Source organism: Narcine bancroftii, chromosome 2 (assembly GCF_036971445.1).
Source record: "Narcine bancroftii isolate sNarBan1 chromosome 2, sNarBan1.hap1, whole genome shotgun sequence".
Taxonomy (NCBI): domain Eukaryota; kingdom Metazoa; phylum Chordata; class Chondrichthyes; order Torpediniformes; family Narcinidae; genus Narcine; species Narcine bancroftii.
Genome location: NC_091470.1, coordinates 333,431,217 through 333,456,507, shown reverse-complemented (window position 1 = coordinate 333,456,507; position 25,291 = coordinate 333,431,217). Strand labels below are relative to the sequence as shown.

Below are 25,291 nucleotides of genomic sequence, written 5' to 3'. Positions count from 1 at the left end.
TTTTCCATCACCCGAGCACCTGTGCTCCCACTTTCAGGGAACTATGTAGCCCAGTTACACCCTCTAATGCTCTTTAATTCACAATGTGGATCCGGACTGGTTTAAGTTCCCAGCATATATCTCCTCACACTTGTCCAAGTTAAGTTCTATGATGCTTAATTTCTTAGTTGATCCATATCCTGTCCTAACATACAATCCTCTTCACTGTACCTTCAATTTTGGTGTCATCTGCAAACTTATTAATCCTATTCCACTGATTAACATACATGATAAATTACAGGATCTAGCACTGATCCTTCTGGCACATTACTAGTCACAGGCCTCCAAGGCCTCCACTACTCTCTGATTTTTTCCACCAAGCCAATTTTGCACCCATTTTGCAAATTCACTCTGGATCGCTCATATTCCAATCTTCCAAGCCACCCTACTATAGACTATCTTGTCAAAGGCTTTGCTAAAGTCCATGTGGATAATGTCCAATGCCTTGCCCTTGTTAACATTTTAGCTACTTCAAAAATCTCAGTCAAAGTCATGAGGAATTACTTTCCCATGCAGAAGGCCATTTTGTAGGAAAAGTGCATGTGTTGTACAACAAGGAACCATGTTGAAATGAATAACCAAATGAGTTAATAAGAAAGATTGATGAAGTAAAGATGGTTGGGAGTTACCGGAATGGGAAAGGCAGTAGTTATGATTAAATATTCCAAAATATTTACTGAGCATTTCTTTGACTTCATTGGAGCCTGTTTCTTAGGCATTTCATAGATTTATTTTTTAATTGTCAGGAACTCAAGAAATTTTGTACGAAGTAAAAGAGTTAAAATTGACCTTCTGCCACAATAATAAGGTGCATTGCAACAATGAAAAATAAATTTGTTGGACATTTAAAGTGCGAAGAAACAAAACTGAAAACTTATGGAAAATATCAAAGATTAAAATTGAGGTGAGTAACATGATTCAAATGAAAGACAGAGATGATCTATTCTGATTTATGTGTTGCCTTTTTAAATAATTCTCCCATTTCCTGATGCCCTCTGCGGTTTTGCCCTCACAAAACAGAAAGCAGTTTAAGCTTCTATAATTGCTATTGGGAATTCAGATTTTGATCAGTGATTTTTTTTTGAGAGTTAAATCAGGAAGTACCTGTTTGAAGAATATTAATTGGGTTCTCTGTATAAAATTGGCTGCTCAGAAATATTTTCAAGAGGAACTTGAGGACATACTGCATTATTTTAACACAGCCTCCAGACATCCCAAATAAATCCTCACACGATGAAGAATGAGCTTGTCCAGATAGTGGCATTTCATCTGAAGGACCTTGATGTGAAACTTTGTTTATTCTGAGTTTGATGTTGTGTGCACATTCCAACAAAGCTATGTAGCTTTGCCTCTCTATGGACAGTTGCATTGCAGTACTAAGAAGGAACTCATATTCCACCACTGGTGCACAATAGCACATCCAGCATTGGGACTGAAAGAAAGTCTTTAAAACAGTTTAACTTTTTCAAAAATTAATCTGGTAGTCAGTAGCTTCATGGAATCTATTTAACAATAGGGGAAAGTTTGCCATTCATGGCAAATAATGAAATTCTTTTGAACAACAGTCATGATTCTAATCTAGGATATGTGGTAGCCAGTGAAATGCAGGAAGTCCCAGAAACAGCATTGAAACAAATACAATTGGTTAATTTGCTTTAGCAATGCTGGCCAAGGACAAATTCTCTCCTACTGTTATTTAAGAAAAAAACATGTAAGATCTTTAAATGTTAAGTTTTTGAAGTGAGTTTTAAACTCATACCAATCTGATTCAGAAATACGGGTGCTCACATTAAGCCACTGTTTTCACTGGATTTGGAAAATGCAGGCTTGTGGCTTTGGCACCACACCAAAATAGTATTCAAGCCCACCATTAAATTTGTCTACCTTAGCGAAGGCATCCCTGCCATACATAGCTTCCTGGGGTGTGTGTTGCTTTTCAATTACTTCACCGCCTCCTGGAGCTACAGTGCGATGAAGAAATGTCTTCCTCACAATGTCTGGTTCTGTCATGATAATCTCTGCAATCTGAGAGATCAGGTAGTCATCGCTGATTGAGGCAGTGTCATTTTCTGTGATAAAGCTGAGGTTTCCCTGTGAAGAAAACAAAGTCAATGCCTACATAGAAAGGAATCGTGGAATGATACATAAGCACAGGTATTCCCTGACTTACGACCGTAATTGGGACAAACGGATCAGTTGTAACTCGGAATGGACAGAAGTGAGAATTTTGCCTGTGTGTATGGAGTACCAAAGTCTTAAAGTAAACATTTTAATCAAATCTTTTTTCATTATAGTTTTATGCTGTATTTGACAAACTATAACAGGTATACAGGGCATATAAGAGCCAAAATGTACATACTTACCTTGTGTTTGGCATCCTGGGATCCATAAGCTGGGCACGGGCACCTTAATTCCTGTGCGCAAGCGTGAGTCTTCAGTTGGCATATGCGCGGTGGGTTTGCATATTGGGGGTTCGGTTAGTGCAAGTATGAGAGTTAAGCGCCCTGGCAATATTGGATTCACGTCCTTAACTCTCACACATGCACCAACTGAACTCCAATACGCAAACCCACTGCGCTTGAGGCAACTGACCTCCAATAAGCGAACCCACCATGCATGTGTCAACTGAACTCTAATACGCAAACCCATTGTGCATGCGCCCACTGAACTCTAATACATGAACCCACTGTGCATGTGCCAACCGAAGACTCACACATGCGCACAGGAATCAAGATGGTTGAACCCAACCTATGGACCCTGAAACGCCGACTAACAAGGTAAGTATGCACATTTTGGCTCTTATATATCCTGTATCCCTATAATAGTTTGTCAAATACAACATAAATTACATAAATTTTACATATATATGTGTTAAATTTGGTTGTATGTGCAGATGGATGCAAGTCGAGTAGGTCTTAAATCGGCGAGTACCTAACAAACAAACTAATTAAAGGAGTGTCCCATATACATGAACCCTGGGTACATGTGAATGGATGCTGAAATGTATTAAACAATTGAAAACTGGATCAACAGTACTTACAGGACTGAAGATTATAGATTTTCATTGGGTGAAGGTACATGGAGTGGAGGTAACAATCAGTCGTGAATGCACAAATTCCTGAAGAGGCTTGAGAGGTCAAAGGGACTACTCCTGATTGTATCTGATTATATAGTATGTGGCACACAGAAATGAGCCAATTGATTCAGTCTCTGTCAACTGCCTCCTATCTTTTCTCATCTTAATCTATCGCATAATTCATAATTGCCTTCTTGCTCATAAGCTTCTTCAACGTCCTTTATTTACTTTAACTGCTTTCTGTGCTGGTGAGTCCATATTCTCACTATTTTTGAGTAAAATATTTATTATGCATTCTCTATGGATTTTCCTGGAGACTCTAATATCAATGACCAGTGCTTATGATGTTCCCTACAAGTAGAAATATTCTCTCTATATCCACTCCATTAAAAGTCTTCGTATTTTCAAAGACTGCTATTGGGTCACCACAATCGTTTTGTCAGAGTTAAGAGACCAAATCTGTTCATTATTTTCTGATATTTAAATACCCTTGCAATACGTAAATACCCTTGCAATATGTAAATACCCTTTCATTATGTAAATATCCTTGCAATATGTAAATACCCTTGCATTATGTACATACCCTTGCAATATGTAAATACCCTTGCATTTCCAGCATTATCAATTCATGACAATGCCTCTGTACCATTTTTGATTTATGGCAACAAGTTCTCTCTGGGGTAGTTCAAGTATGGTTTCACCATGACTCCTTACAGGTTTAATATAATGTCTGAATTTTTAGAAATTCTTTCTCTCTAGAAATAAGACCTTGTTCTTCATGACTTGCTAATTCACAAATAACCTTTGCTGAATGATACATTTACACTCCGATCCCAACTGTTGATGTTCATTTGTCAACTATTTGCCACTCTGAAAGTTTATTAATGTCTTCAGTCACATTATTTCCTTCCTCCTCAATTTGGTATCACCTGCAAATTTAGAAAGTGGGTTGATTCTAGCGTGTAAATCATTTATGTAAATTGTAATTTACAGTGTCACAGAAAATCACTACCCATCTACTGTCCTGAAACCTGCAAGCAATCTATTCTTCTCCTTCTTCCCTGACATTGCATTCTATTATCCAGTTAGTCTATCATGGAGTTTTTTGGGGAATGTGTTTTGAAAACCTAGCTCAATTACTGCTACTACATTACCACTATCTATTCTGTCTATTAACTCAATAAGTTTGGTGAAGCAAGGTTTTCCCTTTTGAAATCCATTCTGCTCATTCACTGGAATATCATTCATCACTGGATATTCCCCTCCCATTCAGTGATGGACCTCATGGGCTTAAATAAAACAATCATGTATCAAACTTTTTCCTCACCAGATGTAGAATGATGGCCAAGACTTTATAGATGGTAGCAATTTCCTTGTCACTGAACCCAAGCACTTCCATTGCATTCAAAACCATCTTGAAGTTTGCTTTATCGTTGATCCCAGCCTAATATGAATTAAAATGAAAGTGAAAATAAGAATTGGCTGAACTGACACCAAATGATGTGGCAATGAATTGCATGGCTTTCAGTAACATTAGAAGTACCAAACAATAACAATTTTCTGTGACAAAGTTGAACCAGACTATCCAGAAATCTTTTTGCGCCTTGTGTTTATGTGATTCACGCATGTACGGGATGTGATCCACGCCAGCTAATAGCACAATTAGCAGGGAGCACACACAAGGAGGCAGCAGGACAGAGAAGAGATGCCTGTTCTTGAACTGTAAGACCACGGCATCTGCCCCTCCACCCCCTGCCCTTGATTGAGAGACTAGTACAACTATACTACATTACTATGTATAATGTTGTACCACATGCATAATAAAAAATCATAAACACAAGTTATATGAATCTATTACAGACCTTTAGAACCATAGAACCATTAAAAGCATAGAACACTACTACAGCACAGAAAACAGCCATGATAGAACCATAGAACCATTAAACCAGCGTTCCTCAAACTGGGTTCTGCAGAAAGGCATAGGAGTTCCATGGAGAAAATGGGTAGTAATAACTATAACAAGCAACGACTGTTCTCCCTTAAATTACTTTATACCTGTGTCTTTAAATCTCTGTGTTTCTGCAATGGCAGCGAACAGTTGCCTCGACCCTAACAAAACAAAATGACGTCTTGAGGCCTGATGGCGGTAGTGCAGACATCAGCGCAGATGTCAGGCCTCAAGATGCCATTTTCAACCAATGAGACTCAGATTTCTTTTGGCCCGAGGCTGGCCACATTTTAAAATTTTTAACTGAAAGGTATTCTATGTGTACAGTACAGAAGGAATGGCTTTTGCTGACTCTCTGTGGTTTTTGTATTCCCCCATATAATAATTGTGATCATGTTTGCATTGCTACTAGCAATGTCTTAAAGATCAATGTTCCTGTGTGATTATACTTGGCTGCTAGCAGAGGGGTCACAAAGATGGAGAGACTGCAGTTTGAGAGATCTGAAATAGAGGTCAGCATGCCTCATGATTGCTGCTTACAACATCTTTAAAGTAAAGAACCTTTTATTTCATCCATGTGTTGTCTAAGAACTCACACATATGAATACAAGATAAAACATGGTGTCAGAAGTGGGATGAAGGAAATTAAAACACTTTGAAAGGAAAGATCTAAAGTTAGCAATTGATCAGTGAAAGTGAAAGTAGCTTTCCACAAATTAGCAAGAAAAAGGGAAGCTAATGAAGTGAAAAAATGGCAGGATTACACCCACCAGCAAAACTTACAGTTGACAGGTAATGTAGCTGAAAATTGTAACAGATTCAAACAATGTTTTGATTGTATTTAGCAGCAGTTGGAGCTGATAGGAAAAGTGATAGCATCAGTTTTCTTACATGTCATTGGTGATGAAGCCCTGGAGGTGTATAATTTGCTGCTGAAGGAGACAAAATGAAATTGGAAAAAATAATGGAACATTTGAGGCATACTGCATACCTAAACATAATGTGACATTTGAGAGACACAGATTTTTCATGTATACAGAAAATGGAAGAAAACATTGATCAGTGTGTGACTGAATTGAGAAACAGAAGCTAAATGTGTGAATTTTATGGACTGACCGACTCACTGATAAAAGACAGATTTGTGTGTGGTATTCCAGATAATACCTAAGGGAAAGACTGCTAAGAGAGCAAAATCTAGACCTGAAAAAAGCCATAGCATTCTGTAGGGCAACAGAAAACGTAAAAGTGCAAACAAAAGAGCTGATCAGTAAAACTAGCTGCAATGTGGATGCAGTGAGAAAGAATGGACATAAACCATTTAACAAAAAGCACGCCAAAGTGGAAAGAGAGGTGTGGCCATCAAACAAAAATGAAAGGGACAATTGAAAGCCATGTTATTGATGCGGTACTCAACACCTACCAAAAAAGTGTCCAGCATATGGTAAAACATGCACTGTGCAACAAAAGCAACCATTATGCCCGTTGCTGTAGGGACCAAGTACAACAAAGCACAGTTCATGCAATAAATGAAAGGAAGATAGAGGAATTCTATGTAGATGTTGTGACTGAAAACAAGAAAGAAAACAGAGACTGGATGTTGAGAATAAAAGTGAATGTCAGTTAACTTGGATACTGGAGCACAAATTAATGTAATATCAGAGACTGATTTTAAGAAGATTAGACCCAGACCAAAGATGTATGGAACAAAAGTGACAGGATATTCATATACCAATTCAAGGAGAATGCATGGTCAAAGTAAAACACAAGGACAGAGAGCATATGCTAGCATTCATCATGGTACCAAAGGATGTACAGGTCATTAGGTTTAATAGCCTGTGACAAACTGAACCTGGTAAAAAGAGTCCTGGTTGTGAAAAGTGAAGGAGAGACAGTCTATGAACTCATGAAAGAGAACAATGACCTATTTCAGGGTCTAGGCTGCCTTCCAGGAGAACACACAATCAATGTGGATAAACATGTCTCACTGATTATACATCCATGCAGAAAAGTTCCATATGCCCTTCAAAAGCAACTAAAGACAGAGTTGCACAGGATGGAAAGCATGAACATGATTCAGGAGATAGATAAGCCAATAGAGTGGGTGAGTTCACTCGTCATTATGGACAAAAAGGATGGAAAGCTTAGAATTTGCTTGGATCCAAGAGATCTAAACAGAGCAATAAAGAGAGATCACTTTAAGCTTCCGACACATGTCACAGTTTGCAAATGCAAAGTTTTTCAGCAAGTTACATCATCAGGATTTTCGCAGTTGAAATTGAATGAAGCAAGTTTAAGAATGCATATTCAATAGTCCATTTGGCAGATACAGATTCCTAAAGTTACATTCAGAATTGTCTCAGCTCTTGAAGTGTATCACAAAACTATCCATATGGTCTACGAGCACTTGGATGGAGTTGGTACCTCAATGGATGACATCATATTATGGGGAACCATGAGAATGGAGCTTGAAGAGAGACTAAGGAAAATGCTGGAAGCAACAAGGAAAGCAAACCTGAAGTTGAATAGAGAGAAATGCCAGCTCGGGTTGACAGAACTAATATTTTAGGAGATGTTATTGGCAGTGAGGGCAACAGACCAAATCCTAGGAAAGTGTCTGCCATTAGGAACATGCCAAGACCACAATGTAAAAAGGATGTATATAGGTTTAATGGAATGGTCAACTATATGAGTAAATTCATATCCAACCTCTCAGAAAAGATGGCTTTATTGAGAAGAATAACAGAAAAGAACATTGAATGAGAGTGGGATCACGAGCAAGAAAAGTCATGGAGTGAACTAAAGAAACTGCTCACAGAGGAACCATTTCTGAGGTTTTACGACCCAGTGATTAAGTAAGGCACTCAGAGGGAACTGTCCTTAGTGAAGTTCAACGAAGATGATACACCATTCAGACAAATGAAAATGCTGTTCTGCGAAGAAATCGTCAAGATCTTCAAATGGGACCAGCCACAGTAGATAGAAAGACAGATACTGTTGAACATTCTGAATACACAACTGAGAAGACATCGTCTAAAGCAACAACTCAGATTCAAGGGCAATCAATCAGGAGATCATCAAGGCATGTAAAACCTCCTAAGAGACTCATTGAGCAAATTTAAAGACTCCTGTTATGAATAAAGTAGTGCTATCTTGTTTCGCTCTTCAAGTTTTAGTGGATGTAAATATGAACACACAAAATAAGTTTAAAAAATGTTAACAATGTTGATAATAATGAAAATATAAGTTCCTGTTGTTAAAGTTAAAATTGCAGAGTTATATAAAGAAAACATGTTAGTTAAAAGTAAGTTACTTTTGTTTTAAGAAAGGGAGATGCAATGATAGTGATCAGGTTTTCATTGCTACTAGCAATGTCTTAGGGATCATAGTTCCTGTTTGACTATACTTGATTGCCAGCAGCGGACTCACACAGATGGAGAGGCTGCTGTATGAGAGATCTGTAATGGAGGTCTACAAGCCTCATGGTGGCTGCTTACAACAACTTTAAAGTAAAGAACCTTTTCCTTCATCCATGTGTTGTCTAAGAACTCACACATATAAATACAAGATGAAATACCCCCCTCTCGCTCACTTGCTCGTTACCTCCCCCCCTTGCTCACTCGCAAACTTCCTGCTTCCTCTCACTCGCTCGCTTGCTGCTTCCCTCCCCCCTTACTCTGTTGCTCTCCTCTCCCTCTCGCTGAGGTTGGTGTGGGAACTGGTGATGGAGTTGGCGTGGGCACCAGAATGGTGTTGGTTGGGACTGGAACCTTCTTCGAAAGAGGTATTGGGGACTACAGTATGTTTGCTGTCAGGGTCACCAGTGGAGGTGACGGTGGGTCCAGCACCTGGTCAGCAGGGACAGGGGTTAGCAATAGAGTATTGGAAGCTCGCACCTGTGAGCAGCAGGGGCTGGGATTTAAACCCATGAGAGAGGCATCAGGATTCCACCTGCAGGCAGCCAGGGCTAAGGTGGATACCTGCATCAGAGGTGTTGAGAGATCTGGCCTGTGGGCGACTGAGGTTGGGTTGTAAACCTGATTCTGGAAGGTCAGTGATGGTGGGCATTTGGGGTCTAGGAGGATAATGATATTTGTATTTGCAATTTCATTAATATTCAGTTGAAACAAAATAATCAGAATATGAAGAAATGGGATTTTGCAATCATTGACTCTGATAGCTTACTGTTCAAGAAAAATAATTTCATTTAAATTAGATTCAACTACACTCAAACCAAAAGTTGACAGCATTCTACTTCCGGATTGCTTCCAGTTCATAACTACGGGGTTCCGCGATTTTGAAGTGCTCCCCAAAAGGTTTCTGCAAGCTAAAAAGAAAACAGGCCATGCTCATCACGCTGCCCCATATTATCTAATAGATGATGGTCCCTTCATATGGAAAGTGAGTGACTTTGGGCTCTGTATGCTGGAATAACAAGGAAGAGTTTAGGAACCCACCCCCCCACCCCACCGCAAGTCCCAGCAACCATGACACAACCCGGCAGCAGGCGCTAGGTAGTTTTGTGCCTGCTGCGGGCTGCCGGGTCATGTCATGCACATCGTCGGGGGCTCCTAAACTCTTCCTTGTTATCCAGCATATTACGGGCAGGATTCAATCCCGTCCTCCACCTGCCAATCCCCCACCTTCCCTCCAAATTGGACGTTAAAAATCTAATAGTTTGGTGGGAAGGTGGAGTACTTCATATGCCACAAATCTTCATGCCACTGCAGTGCCACCACTAGCTCCGGGAAACCACTGTAGCCACGGTGTGATGCCCACTCCTGCCTGCCCGCAGTCATCAGCTTCACCTGCACAGACCAGCAGTATGTATGAAACCGAGACTAGGCTACCCTTTACTGAGTAGGCGTTGAAGCCTAGGGGCTCGGGCCCCCTTACCCTCCAGGCCCCTAGGCTTCAGCCTATTGAGCCTAATGGTTAATCCGCCACAGCTCACTAGTTGCAAAATGTTACAAAGGGTTTACTATGTTTTTTAAACATCATTGATAGATACGTTTTAAAACTATTAGAACTTTTCATAATTATTAAAAACCCCTGTAAGATGTATCAAAATTAATATACATGTAATTTAAAAAAAATTTCCTAAAATTAATCTTGCACCTCATTGAAACAGTACAGGACCCAACAGGGAGACAGGTCAGGGAGGAAGTAGGACAGAGAATTACAGTGGAGATGAAGAATTCTTTCAGAATGTTCACCAGCTGCAACAATATTCCAACACCAGAGACACATACCCTTTCAAAATTTCAAAAGGTCTTGCACTTGAAGCATGTTTCTCTTGATATCAGCCGGCCGGCTGAGTGATTCCAGCAAATCCTATTTTTTATTTAGATTTAAAGCATGCGCAGGTTTCTTTTTTTTTTATTTATTGCTGGTGACGTCTTGTTGAAGTAACTAAACATTTATGATTTCAGAACCAACATAGAAATTTTTTTTAAATATTAAATCGGAAGGATTATTTTGAATTAAAAATAGACAAACCAAAGTGTTTTACAACTTTTAAAATTGTAATTCTCAGGACCTATTGTCTTAGTGATGGTAAGATATGTGAATCCTTGTTAATCTTATATTGAAGGTTGCTGCTTAATACAGAGTTCCAGAATTCTCATCCAATGATAATGAAGAAATAGAACGTTATGTCAGAACGTTATGCACCTTGGAAGAGAAATGTAATTATGTTTCCATGCGCTTGGAGTTCCAGGTGTTGCATTTCACGGGTTTGAGATCAGCTTCTAAAGAAGTTTTACTGACTTATAACCATATAACCACTTACAGCACAGAACAGGCCAGTTCGGCCCCTACTAGTCCATGCCGTAACAAATCCCCACCCTCCTAGTCCCACTGACCAGCGCCCGGTCCATACCCCTCCAGTCCTCTCCTATCCATATAACTATCTAGTCTTTCCTTAAATGTAACCAATGATCCCGCCTCGACTACGTCTGTCGGAAGCTCATTCCACATCCCCACCACCCTTTGCGTAAAGAAATTTCCCCTCATGTTCCCCTTGTAATTTTTCCCCTTCAATCTTAAACCATGCCCTCTAGTTTGAATCTCCCCCACTCTTAATTGAAAAAAGCCTATCCACATTTACTCTGTCTGTCCCTTTTAAAATCTTAAACACCTCTATCAAGTCCCCTCTCAATCTTCTACGCTCAAGAGAAAAAAGCCCCAGTCTGCATAACCTTTCCCTGTAACTCAAATCTTGAAATTCTGTCCACATTCTTGTGAACCTTCTCTGCACTCTCTCTATTTTGTTTATATCTTTCCTATAATTTGGTGACCAAAACTGTACACAGTACTCCAAATTTGGCCTCATCAATGCCTTGTACAATTTCATCATAACCTCCCTACTCTTGAATTCAATACTCCGATTTAAGAAGGCCAACATTCCAAATGCCTTCTTCACCACACCATTTACCTGAGTATCAGCCTTGAGGGTACTATTTACCATCACTCCTAAATCCCTTTGTTGCTCTGCACATCTCAATAGCCTACCATTTAATGCATATGACCTATTTAGATTTGCCTTTCCAAAATGTAACACCTCACACTTATCTGTATTAAATTCCATCAGCCATTTCTCAGCCCACACCTCCAGCCTTCCTAAATCACCTTTTAATCTACGGTAATCTTCCTCACTGTCCACAACACCACCAATCTTTGTATCATCCGCAAACTTGCTTATCCAATTCTCCACCCCTACTTCCAGATCGTTAATATATATAACAAACAATAGTGGACCGAGGACCGATCCCTGAGGAACTCCACTAGTCACTGGCCTCCAACTGGACAAACAATTTTCTACCACTACTCTCTGACATCTCCCATCCAACCATTGCTGAATCCATTTCACTATCTCCTCATTTATACCTAATTCCTCCACCTTTTTTCCTAACCTCCTGTGGGGAACTTTGGCAAAAGCTTTACTAAAGTCTAAATAGACAACATCCACAGCTTTCCCTTCATCAACCTTTTTTGTAACCACCTCGAAAAACTCAATCAGGTTTGTCAAGCATGATCTACCCCTGACAAAACCATGCTGATTACTCCCTAGCAATCCCTGTACCTCCAAATAATTGTAAATACCATCCCTCAGAACACTTTCCATCAACTTGCCCACCACAGACATCAGACTCACGGGCCTATAATTCCCAGGTTTATATTTAGACCCTTTCTTAAAAAGCAGAACCACAAGCGCCATCCTCCAATCCTTTGGCACTACCCCCGTGGCCAGTGACATCCTAAATATCTCTGTTAATGGCCCCACTATCTGTCCACTAGCCTCCCTGAGTGCCCTTGGGAATATTTTGTCCGGTCCCGGAGATTTATCCACCTTTATCTTTTTCAACACAGCCATCACTACCTCCTCGGTTATCCTTATATGCTTCATTACCTCCCCACTATTTTTCTTTAACCTCAACTGGTTCAATATTTTTTTCCCTAGTGAATACCGAGGCAAAGAAATCATTCAAAATTTCCCCCATTTCCTCTGACTTCTCACTCAGCCTACCCTCGCTATCTACAAGGGGTCCAATTTTATCCCTCACTAATCTTTTACTTTTAATGTACTTATAGAAACCCTTTGGATTTATTTTTACTCTGTCTGCCAAAGCCTCTTCGTGCCTTTTTTTGGCCTTTCTAATTTCTTTAACTTAGAATTTCTTCTAACTTATTGTAAAGCACTGCGTAAATAACTCAGCAGTGGTAGTACTACATAAAATCAATGGTTAGTCAGTCTTGTTTCTGGATATTATTGAGCTCTTTGAGCATTACTGGAGCAACATTGATTCACTGAGAGACAAAGAGCATAACACACGAAATGTTAAACTTGACTTATGAGGAATTAAGGTTAAGGCTAGGATAGTTACAAAGCAATTAAATGTTGCTATCAAATTAGTGTTCAAGAAAAATGAGGTTCTACATCAGCAACTGCACATTGTGACATCAAGCCCAAAGAAGTCAGTATTTACACATTAAAACTCATTGACTATAATGAGAAAAACAATTATTCATTTGTTCTATTAGTAATGATGGCTGAGGTCAGGGCTGGACTAAGCTAAAAAATACACAAAAATATTAAAACACATAAACCTGTGCCCAAGTATACACTAACTGTTGTTATAAAAAAGGTTTTTTATAACAAGTAGCAATCTATACTTTCCCAAAGCAATAATTTTCACGGTTAAGTATCGCACACACAGACATGGGTCATCATGTGAGTGAACAGACTGTTAAAATGCATTCCTAAACAAGGTGTGTACATTGGAGACAAGAACATAGAATTGAAAAGACAAAAGTACATTGCATTTTAGAATTCAAAAGAATTCTGTTTGCAATTTTTAATTTTTGAATTGAAATAGTCACATACCCCCGGGAACGGGTAAATTGAGCGATGAAAATTCATTGCTTAAAATTTTCAGGACCGCTTTGACACCTCGCAGAGGTGGGAGGGATCAATGTGGAAGCAATAGCCATCTTCATTACCCATAATCCCTCACACAGCTCAAACTGCTCTGCATTTCCTTGCCACTGGTTCCAGCTGTGTGAGGGATTATGGGTAATGAATACAACCATTGATACTACACTCCCTTTAATTACTGTGTTAAAATAATAATCCTAATTAAAAGCTGAAGGCAGTATAACACTATAGTAATAGAGCAAGCATTTAGGACGGGGCCCTTGAAAATGCAGGGCCTGCAGCATATGCTACTTTTGCTACTATGTTAATCCAACCCTGGTTGAGGAAGCGCTGTTGGCCAAGATACCATGAAAGATGGTGCTAGTGGGCAGTGGGAACTTTTGGAACTCCATCAATCCTCCTCAAAAGTGACTGTCCACAAACATTTAATCTCCATCTTTTACTTGCCATGTTGTGACTTGACCTCAAGTTCAAGTTTATTATCATTTGACTGTACAATTATAACCAGATGCAACAATGTTTCTCCGGACTATGGTGAACATACTGCACATAATGCACAGCCCATAATAATCACACATAGAGATAAAGATATAATGTAAAATAAAGGTATATAAATATTTTTGGATGATTTACTCAGTTACAGGATTCTGTTCGTCTATCTCAAAGCTAGACATGACACTCTCAAATGAGCTCCTGTAAAATATTGTCAAGATGGAGCTGGTAGTCTTGCCTTCCTCAACCTCCTTAGGAAGTGTAGGCACTGTGGTAGCTACCTGACTGTGTTCCTGATGGAGGTGTTGTGGCTCCAGGTTAGACTGCCCTATATATTATCTTAATCAGCCAGATCTAATCTTTGCGGGGAGTTAGCGATGGATTTTTCTGCAGTTCATTTCAAAGTCCAATGGTTGGATGCAGGAACAGACATGGTCTGATTCTTTTTTCATTCACACCATGGTCAAACTGGATCCCAGCTTCCTCCAAGAGCTCCAATACAACAATGCCTTTGCCAAATTCAGCAGAATCAATGGCCAAATGGAATCTTTTTGATCATATAGGCGTTTCACCCAAATTAAAAATCCCCTCATCACACTCCCATGCTTTCTCCCATTAAGACTTTTTTTTTTTTTTTTTAATTTTTTATTTTTCACACCATAAATCACAATAGCCATGATATACACTTTTTCTTTTCCACACATTTACAGTGACTTTTTCTCCCTCCCCCCTCCCTCCTCCCAAGCCACCCCCCCATCCCCCCCCCTCTCATCCATTTTAGTTATACAATCTAGGTTGCATTAATTCAGTTAGACAATGTTGTCATTCAACAAAAATACACCAGAAATTCTACTGAGTCCATTCTTTTCTTTTCTTCTCCTTCCATCAACTTAGGTAATGTTTGTTCCCGGTAGGTTTTCGCTATTGTATTTAATGTAAGGCTCCCATACTTGTTCGAATATTTCAATATTATTTCTTAAACTATATGTTATTTTTTCTAATGGAATACATTTATTCATTTCTATATACCATTGTTGTATTTTCAAATTATCTTCCAATTTCCAGGTTGACATAATACATTTTTTTGCTCCTAAGTAACATAAAAAATAAAGAATTTGGAATTGACTTGGAGGATGCACAAAAAAGATTTGTTAAGATAGCCATTAAGACATTCTTCATGAGATATAGACATGGTCTTATCTGTAGTGGAAGCAAACATTATATTTATAAATGGCTATCTGGAATCAAATGTGGCTTAGTGATATTGATCCATGTTTGTACGATATTGCAAACTTCTCATGATTAGCTTAGTTCTAAGATGAAGCATGTTATCCTGGAGCCAAGTATATAAGCAGTGAATGTGATGCTAGCTATAACATGGCATTGGGCACATATACTTTGAGATGGTACACTTGTCAGAAAGGTCATTGAAATACAGAAATATTCTTATGTCTACTTACATTGGCAGTTGCTCCATCTCTAGTAAAGGCATATTCAACAGCATGCCTCTGCAGGTGCAGGGATTGCAACAGTTCATCAGAGCCCCCCTGTAGAAGCTGAAAACAGCAATAGAGACCAAGGAATTTATTTTAAAAAATGTATCTAGTCTAGCGTGTTGTCTTAAAAAGCACACATAATCTAGGAGAGTTTAAATCGGAGAGACGATATTCAATAGAAATCTCCTGTTTACTATATTATATGCCAACCGTTTGGCCTGACAAAATTTGAAGAAATTTAGAAACCTGAGACTTAAATCTGATGTTATGAACCAGTTCCAATCATTTTTCAGTCTTGTTTCTTGAAACATAAGCAACTTTGACGAGGCATCATTTATCACCTGTCCTCAGCTGCCCTGCCAAGATTGTCAACGCAGATTGTCAGATATTTCTGAACAAGATATGTTTCTAAAGCAATCTTGCAGGATTAATGGCCAGCCTTCAGCTGGAAACACAAAATTGATCAGATGTGTTAATGAACTTGTTCTTGCTGTCACAGAAGACCAAGTGATCGGGACACATGCCCTCCGTTAACAATACGCTGGACTTCCAGTCCAATCCAGTGCTCAGTTTCCAGTGTTGTGCTAAAACCTAGATCCATTTGTCAGAGAACAAGGCCCAAACAGCATTGCCACCCTAAATATGACAAACCCAAGACCAACTCTAAAATGCAAACAGTTTCACAATTAGTCTAATGATACTTCTAAGTGTGCAAAGGTGCAGCAAGTCATGCTTATCCTATATGTGGTGTGAAATGAAACCACAATGTTAACTACAGTTTTTGTTTGTTAACTGTTGAAACGCATTGTGGGAAATCATTCTGTAATATAATTCTTTTTTTTCTTTTGTGGAAACTTGCATACAATTCTCCCGATTGTGTCATCAACTTCTAAAATGGCACCAAGTACACTGATCAGAGGAAAAAGATATTAACCTCCAAAAATAATTCTACAAATTACCATAATCATTCACTGATTGTTGGCTAGAATATCATCCGTCAGTTTAATGATCCATCTTCATAGCTTCATACTGGAATAAGGAGTCTGGTATCTCCTTTCATTTGTACTCTTCATACCAATGCCTACAGCACTTATAAATGAAGTTACTAAGTATGTCTCCTCTTTCTTGAATTCAAGCAGGAAGTTTTACCCTCTGACAGAGCATTTTACCTCAAATTATTCTCTCTCTCTCTCTTCCTGGTTGTAGCAAGTTAAAATATCAGCACATATGTCCTTTATACTTATGTGCGCTGACCCGTGTGTCTTATTATTATTCTTCATGCTCTCCCTGCCATTTCCTTCATCATTAGACAATCTATTTCCACATGTTTGAGAAATTTCCTATAGAGATCTGATAATTTACCCCTATCAGTTAAAGAACTCTGGATCCAAATCAATGGACTGTGACCCCTGATTCTAGAATTCTCAGGGAGGGAAGCAACCTTCCACTTTGGTTTATCATTCTCATGAATTTGTATGCTTCAATGACCAGCTCCCTTCTAAACTGGACCTAAAGGGCTAGCCTATTCAATTTCTCCTGATATGTCAAATCCATCCTCAGCCTGTTGTTTTCACCGTACTCCCTTTACAACAAGTGTATCCCTTTGTGGATAAGGAAATTAAAATAGTACACAACATTCCTGTTGTGGTCTGACCAAGTTGCTGTACATATATGATGTGATTTTTACTCTTGGAATAAAGATGAACATACAATTTTCCATCCTATCTGCTTCCACATGTATATTTCTGTTACATCATACCAGGGTGTCCAAGCCTTTTTTGAGAACTGACGTTTCCCAATCTGTAGCTTCCTGTTTCTCTCCCTTCCTTGTGTCATATTTTCTATCCTCCATACTGCACAAATCATTCCATAGAATTTTGCAAAGTTACCGTTAGAGCATCATAACCAACAGTCAATATTATCAAAAGACTGACGTAAAATAAATAGCTCAAGAGGCTGAGAAAGAGTCACTGATTTACAGACTTTTATTTACAAGGGATAGGGATTTCATCCTGTGCTGTGACCTGGGCTTTCTGGGGAAGGGTCAGAGCGTTAGAGGCTTTATACAAGGTCAAAAGAGGGAAGGGCCACGGGTAAAAGTCACAGAATGGGGCGGAACCAGGAATACAGCAGTTAACCACAGAGACTAAACGATTGTTCACATTGATTCTTTTTGTTGAATTTTGTTATGCTTCAATGTTGTTCATGACATTTTAAAGAACTTATTAGTTATAAACATTTCAGGAATATGATACAATCTGCATTAATGCATTACTCATTGTACTTCACATTCTGTGATCTAGAGCTTCATCCAATTGGGTTCTGTTTAGCAACTCAAATAAAGGAAAAATCGCTTGTTACCTGATAAAATGAATGGAAATTCCTTTCCCCTTTTTGTTGTACAATAACTCGTGACTGTAGAGGAAGAGAGAAATATTTGGTAACTTGGAAAAGTGACCATGAAAATGAATAATCACATGCCGACCAGAAAAGATGTTTGATGAGTTTTCCAGCAGAGGGAGCAATGAAACAGAAGCTCTTGCTGAGGGGTAAGTTATTGACTATAGATCATAGTAAAAGGTAATGGAGTTCAAGCTGAGCACTTGCTCCATTTATCAGTTTCCACCTTCATCTAACTCATCAGCTATTCTCTTCTTTCTCATTGGTTTTAATAGATCCAACCTATGCTTACAAATCCCAAGTTCTCAGTGTTCTGCTTAACAAAGTTTATTTTGAATTCCCTATTGAGAGTTATGATTAATTGTTTATCACCTTGTTTTTTTTTCCCCAAGTGGGAACAGCCTTTCTATATCTAAGACAGTGAAGTAGGGTCATGGAGGAAACAAGTCTCTCAGCCCATCATGTCCAAGCCAACTATCAATTACCCACTTACACTAATGGTACCTCAATCCCATTTCATTCTTCCCACATTCCTATTAACTTCTCTCTGGATCATTAGAATTGCAGTCTTTTATTCTTTTACGTCTCTTATTATTATTCTTTATACTCTCCCTGCCATATCCTTCATCATTATACAATCTATTTCCACATGTTTCGGCAGTTTCTGATAATTTTCCCCCATCGGCTCAAGAACTCGGGGGCCATCTACTGAGATTGTCCAATTCGGAGACTGCGACTCCTGATTCTCGAATTCTCAGGCAGGGAAATCACCTACCACTTTGATTTATCTTGTCTCCTAATGATGTCCCTCCCTTTCACTCTGGGGCAATTTATTGAAGGCAATTAACTGAACAACCTGCCAAATTTTGGGATGTGGGAGAATCAGGGGAAACCCATGCAGTCAAGGGGAGAATGTGCAAACTCCACACAGACAGCATCAGAGGACAGGAATGAACTCAGGTCACTGCCTACTGTGGCTGTCCTGTCATAGTTCCTCTTTCCCAATCACACCTTTCCAGAAGAATATATCCTTTCCAACTTGGCAGTGAAATCACCAGGAGGAAAAAATACACACCCCCCCCCCCCCACCCCTCCTCTGGGACATAGGCCAGGCTTTTTAATCCAGATTCAAGCAGACATTTTTTATTGATAGCTCTGAGGATTGGAGCATGTGCATTGATGATTGTAGCACGCTGGGTCTATATTAGAGTAAAATATCCCACAGGTGGGGTGCATGCAGTACATCAGATGTCAGCACAGCTCATACTTGTGAAACCCATCTATAGGAACAGTGTTTATCTTCCAGCTTGTCCTTTCACCCACTGCCTTGTTTGCTTTGAGCTGGCCATTTCCTGACCATCACATCTCAGTTAAGGGACAATGACAATCCTTGAGTTCCCCAGCTGTCTTAAAAGAGCAACTTGTGCTGTAGAGGCTTTCTGTGAGGGAATTGAAGTTCTCTGTCCTGAATTTCATACAGGGAATTTCAGGCTGCCTGTACATAACCTCATTTAAACAGAGAAGGCCATTCCACACATTATTTACTGTGACGTTATCCAGCAGTAATAGTTCAAGATCACTGGAGATCAGGTTGTGATTAGAGAGGGTACAAAGGAGAGTCAGAAGAATCTTGCTTGGGACAGAGCATTCCAGTTATTAGGATAGAGAGGATCATTTGGGTTTGTTTTCCATGTACCAAGGAAGGCTAAGAGGTGAGAGTACACTGAAGGGCAAGTTTAGTTGCAGTAACTTTTTGGAAACTAAAGTTTTTGCTAACCTTCTCAAGCAAATAGTTGTTAATGTGTCCACCAGTGGGGTCTCCTTTAAAATCAAAGTTGATGTCCATGTACTTCCCAAAGCGGCTGGAGTTATCATTCCGATTTGTCTTTGCATTTCCAAAAGCCTCAAGAATGCAGTTTGACTTCAGCAATATGTTTTTCACACTAGAAATAGTCAGAGATGGGCAATGCAATAAACAGAGCACATGGTCAGATTAAAATGTTCTACTTCAAATTTGCAAATAACATCAATTGAAAATAACCTCACAAGCTAAGAATGAAGTTTTGGATATTCATTTGCCTTAAAAAAAAGGTTCACTTTGCAGTTGAAAGCCTCTCAGTTCATTGATCTACCCATTGATTAATTTTACTCATACCCACTGTCTAGGTGAAGATATCATGGCCCTATTGCCTTGGCAACCACATTTCTTTGCTCTATGAGATTATTAGATAGGTACAGGGAACTGAGAAAAATGGAAGGTTATACTGTTCAGAAATTCTAGGCAGAGTAGATTATTAAGTCAGCAAAATGCTGTGGGCCAAAGGTCCTCTAGAGTGCTGCATATTTAACATAATATCATACAGATGCCTAACCTTTTATCCATGATTTCAAAAACTGGCAACTTCCAAAAACCAATACTTTTTTTTTGGTAGATGGCATCTGCTTATCAAAGATGGAGTTTGATGCCAAACATGACCTGACTCGGCCCTCACTCAACTCGTGTTCCTGTCATGTTCCATGTTGCTAATTAGTGGAATTATTACTTTATAAGTGTTGTGATATGTAATTACACCACTAGGTCACCAGGGGTCATCCTGGTGACCTCATATATAAAGCAGTCCAGGGCTACAGTCTAGCTTTCTGGGTGCATCTTGCAGAGAGTCAAGACCTCTTAGTGTACATATTAGTTTATTAAAACTGTCTTATACTCATACTGCTGGTGTGGTTATTGTCAGTACAATTTAATAAACTAATATGATAGCTACTAGGATAGAAACTGCTTCTGCTCCAACGTGCATTCCCGACCACCTGGAGACTCTTCCTGAGGAATGGAATCTGGGGACGACCAGCACACACGTGCATCCGAGGACAGAGATGGTGACACAGAAGTACAATAGGGCAGGTAAGATGCCTGCCCGTGGGTTCGCCGCTACCCTAAACCTCGGTCTGATCAGAAAGGGACCACTACAAGCGCCGATGGAAGGATCTCCACAAGTTGTGCTCCCGATCGCCAAATATGTGTATTCGCGACCACTTCAGAGCCAGGGAAAGCAGACACCGCTTCCATCACTCCCCCAGCAGCAGTTTTCCCAGTACCAGGGAGACCTGACGCTACACTGGGATCCCCCCTAAGCCCGCTGCAAACATCCCAAAGCTAGAGACTCAGCCAACAGCCCCAAGCACCCAGGTTACTCCTCCAGCAGACACAAGTCCCAAAGAAGCTCTACCAGTAGCTCCCAGTACCCCAGGGTCTGCCCTTGCTACATCTAAGGGACCAGAGACAGCGGCTTAGCCATGTGCTGCGATCAGACAGGCTGGAGCTCAACCCCAGAAATCCCAGAGCCGGCATGCATTTCAGCTGTTGGCAGAGATGCTTTCTGAATTATGTGGAGGGTGCTGAGGCATCGGATAAGGAGCTCTTTATGCTGTTGTTAGCGCAGCTGGGAGACCACCCTTACTCCCTTATACAGGATGCCAGGTCCTACCAAGAGGCAATGAGCATTTTACAGAGGCATTACAGTGAGGGGAAAAGCGAACTCCACTCCCGGTACAGGCTCATGACCAGGTCACCACAAGTAGGGGAGTCCACCAAAGACTTTATACTCTCTCTGAAAGAACTGGTGAGAGGCTGCAACTTTAAAGCAGTATCAGCTCAGGAGTATGCGGAGGACCTTATTAGGGACAGAATTGTTGCGGGCATACGGTTCACTGAGACAAGACATCGATTGCTGGAGAAAAGAATGGTGGAGCTAGATAAGGCAGAGACTATTGCAGAAGCTTTAGAAAGTCCAGGAAAGAATTGAAGGAGTACTCACAGGACCCTGGGGTACTGAGACAAACTGCTGGACTCTCTAGCCCCATGAAAAGAAAAGTACGCTACCTCACAGGAATTCACAGCAGCAGCAGAGGGTCCCAAGTGTTTTTTTCTGTGGACAAAGAAAGCACCTCAGAGCCCTCTGCCCTGCCAGAGATAATGTCTGTTCCAACTGTGGAAAACGTGGGCATTATGCAAAAGTCTTCAGAAGCCCCAAGGCCACAGCCAAGGCCGATTCTCGTGCTAATGAGAGGCAGGAAAGCTCTTCTTTCTCCACAGACAAACGGAAGAAGTAGAATGCCATGTGCAGCCGGCCATCTTGGACAAATGCTACAGGGCAGAGGACACAGTCTTCAGGAGGTGAATATGACACCGAGTACTATAGGATGGAAGGACACGAAGGACACGCCAGACTTGCTTCCCCACGCATGAATCAGGCGAATCCACACAATTTATCTGATGCCACTGTGTGCATCAAAATTAATGATGTGAGGGTAAATTGCTTAATAGATAGTGGAAGCACTGAAAGTTTTATTGACCAGGGGTTAGTCAACCGCCTTGCCCTCCCCACACACCCGAGTGAGCACCAGATCCTGTTAGCAGCCAGCAGCCTTGCGGCTAAGGTAAAACAGTTTTGAAGGGTTACTCTAGAAATCCAGAGCACAAAATATGAAGGGTTCAATTTACTAGTACTCCCTCACCTCTGAGTCCCGGTAGTATTGGGGTTAGATTTTCAGTGCCAGTTAGAAAGCATTACAATAGTGCACAACGGGCCTCATCCCCCCACTACGCCTTACGAAGAAACAACACTGCATCCTGACTGTCCTGAACATAGAACCCCCTCCACTGTTCACACACCTGACCCCAGAATGCACACCAATAGCCACAAAGAGCAGGAGGTCAGCCCGAGGGACAGAGCCTTCATTAGGACAGAGGTGCGTAGGCTACTAGAGGAGGGCATCATAGAGCAGAGCACCAGCCTCTGGAGAGGGTTAGAGTTAGGGTTAGGGTTAGGGCTAGGGTTATTGAAATGGTTAGTCACTGAAATCCCCACTATTGAAGCAGACAGAGCAAAGGTGCTCAACAAAACAACCTTCCAGTGTGTATTCAGTCTCGCCGATGTAGAGAAGGCCACAATGGGAGTACCAAATGCAGTAGATGACCTCTGAAGGTTCACAAGTGTTGCTTTTCTTGGAAGGACCCTTTAAGGCTCAGAATGGAGGTGAAGGAGGAAGTTTGGATGCGTGAAGCACTTCTTGCAGTCACGGGGTAAGTACCAAGAGGGCAATTACTGGAAAGGGATGAGTGAGTGAGAGAGTCATGGAGGGAGCGAGATCTACAAGTCAGCCAAAGAGTTCCACCTAGAATTCTTTTTTGCAGCAATTCCATTACACAATTGAATTTCCAACTCTGTGAACCTTGTTTACACTTCTGTTTCACATTTCTTCCTTCATCGACACATCAGTCATGATTCTAAACTTTGGAACTTTCTCCCCAAGCCTCTCCATGTCACTAATGCTGATGTTAATCTCATTCCAATATTAGGTATTTTATTGTCTAAATTTCCAGTATCTTTGCAGAATGTGGTTACAGTTACCAGGGCAACTCATTAGTTCCTCCTTCTTCATAGCCTTTTCTTCATCATCCCTTCATCTAATTCATTTTTTAAGGCCACAGTGGAACCTAACTATGTCACATCTGCAGATTCCAGGATATATAATGATGTTCTCATCACGATACTCTAAATTCTCTTGTCATTTATTTTATACCTGACTGCTCCACTAAAGGGACAGCCTCCAACAATCTACTTTGTCTCATTATACCTCTATCAAACCTTCTCTTCTGCAAAGAAAAAAGTTCCTGACTCTCTTATTATACAGTATTTCATTCAGAGAACAATTTTGATATTTTTTTTTAAATGGACTGTCTCTCTTGAGTCCTCACATTATTCCTATAAAAAGGAGACCTTGGCATAGCAACAGATCATGTGGACATACTCTTACCTTTCAACTTCCACCCTCTGAGTGGGGTTGGTGATAGCAGCAATGTACTGCATGATGTACTTACTCGCCTCTGTCTTGCCAGCACCGCTCTCACCTGAAAGCCGGAACAAAGGAACATCCTTTTTAGTTCAGAGTCTACAGCAGAGCCAATAAAAAAGTTTGTTTCATTGAAATAAACAACAAAGGTCAGAAGTCAGTAAATACAAAATATAAATAACTGCCTAGCCAGGCTTGTGTCAACCTTAAACCAGTCAATTAAATGCTCACTTTTGATTCAGATGGTTGTGGGTTCATTAAGCCCCATTCTATATCTAAAGCTCCTACTTCAGGCCATCTCTGTGCAGTAACTATGTGAGGATCCTCCTACTCATTCAGGTGTACAATCAAGAACATGTACTGATCAGTAACATAAAAGGGATTGCGCCTAGGCCACCAATGTTTATCATTTTTCATTCATAGAACATACAGCACAGGACCAGGACGTTTGACTTGCCTTTCTATGCCAACCATGATGTCAATCTTATTGATCCCATCTGCAAGCACATGGACTGTACCCCTCTATTCTCTGCCTGTTCATATGTCTGCTTCAAAAGTCACTTAAATGTTGCTGTCATACCTACTTTAGCCACATTTCCTGGCAAAGTGATCCAGGCCTCTATCACTGAGTGAAAAAACTTGCCTTGTATATCTTTTCCCTCTCTTATTAAAACTATTACCTCCAGTATTCAACATTTCCATCCTGGTTAAAAAGGACTTTGACTATCCTGTGTATTGCTCACATGATTTTATAAACTTCTATCAGATTGCCTGTCAGCCTCTGAGCTCTAAAGGAAACAATCTAAGTTTGTCCAACTTCTCTTGGTAGTTAATACTCTCCAATCCTGACAACATCCTGGCGCATACTTCAATGTGGCCTAACTAAAACTTTATACAGCTAAACATAACTACCTGATTTGTAAATTCAATGCCCTGATCAATTAAGGCAAGCATACCACACCCTTCTTTTAAAACCCTATCCACTTGTGCTAGCTCTGAGTGAACTCTGGATTTCCACCCCATGATCCTTCAACACATCAATATTCCTAAGAATTCCTCCATGGACTGTAAATTCTCCTCTTCAACTTGACCTCACAAAGTTGAAAACCTCACACTTGTCTGCAGTAACCCACATTTCTAACTAATTTGTAGCTTGCTGTATTCTTTGGCAATCTTCCTTATTATTCGCAACTCCCCCAATTTTCATGTCACATACAAACTTACTAGCTATAACATCCACATTTTCATCCAAATCATTTGAAAATATTACAAACAGAGATCCCAGCACCACTGATCACAAACCTCTGAACAGAGAAATATTCTTCCACCACCCCCATGACAAGCTAATTCATTCTTGAGTTGTGTGTGTGTGTAATCAAGGCTTACACTATCTCCTTGTTCAGGAGATGTTTGAAAAAAACTGAGTTACAGAATGATGTGGGAGTTGTCAAAAACCAATCAGACCATTGATGGGAATAACTTAACCTAACTTAACCCCCTTCTAATTCTAAGTGCACGTGTACATAATGTGTATTTAAATTCAGAAAAGTTAT

At 40.2% G+C, this 25,291-nt stretch overlaps 1 protein-coding gene across 4 annotated transcripts in view; it reads right to left on the bottom strand.

Annotated features, from left to right (window-relative positions):
• Window positions 1-25,291, bottom strand: part of LOC138755693 (unconventional myosin-Id-like) — a 131,179-nt gene that overhangs the window by 92,152 nt on the left and 13,736 nt on the right. For all 4 annotated transcript variants that reach the window (XM_069922128.1, XM_069922125.1, XM_069922124.1 and 1 more), the window contains 6 exons: window positions 23,703-23,796; window positions 19,663-19,828; window positions 17,847-17,900; window positions 15,450-15,545; window positions 4,443-4,559; window positions 1,924-2,130 (listed from right to left, as the gene is read on the bottom strand). In XM_069922128.1, the coding sequence (XP_069778229.1) occupies window positions 1,924-2,130; window positions 4,443-4,559; window positions 15,450-15,545; window positions 17,847-17,900; window positions 19,663-19,828; window positions 23,703-23,796 (734 nt within the window). The remainder of the gene's footprint in view (window positions 1-1,923; window positions 2,131-4,442; window positions 4,560-15,449; window positions 15,546-17,846; window positions 17,901-19,662; window positions 19,829-23,702; window positions 23,797-25,291) is intronic.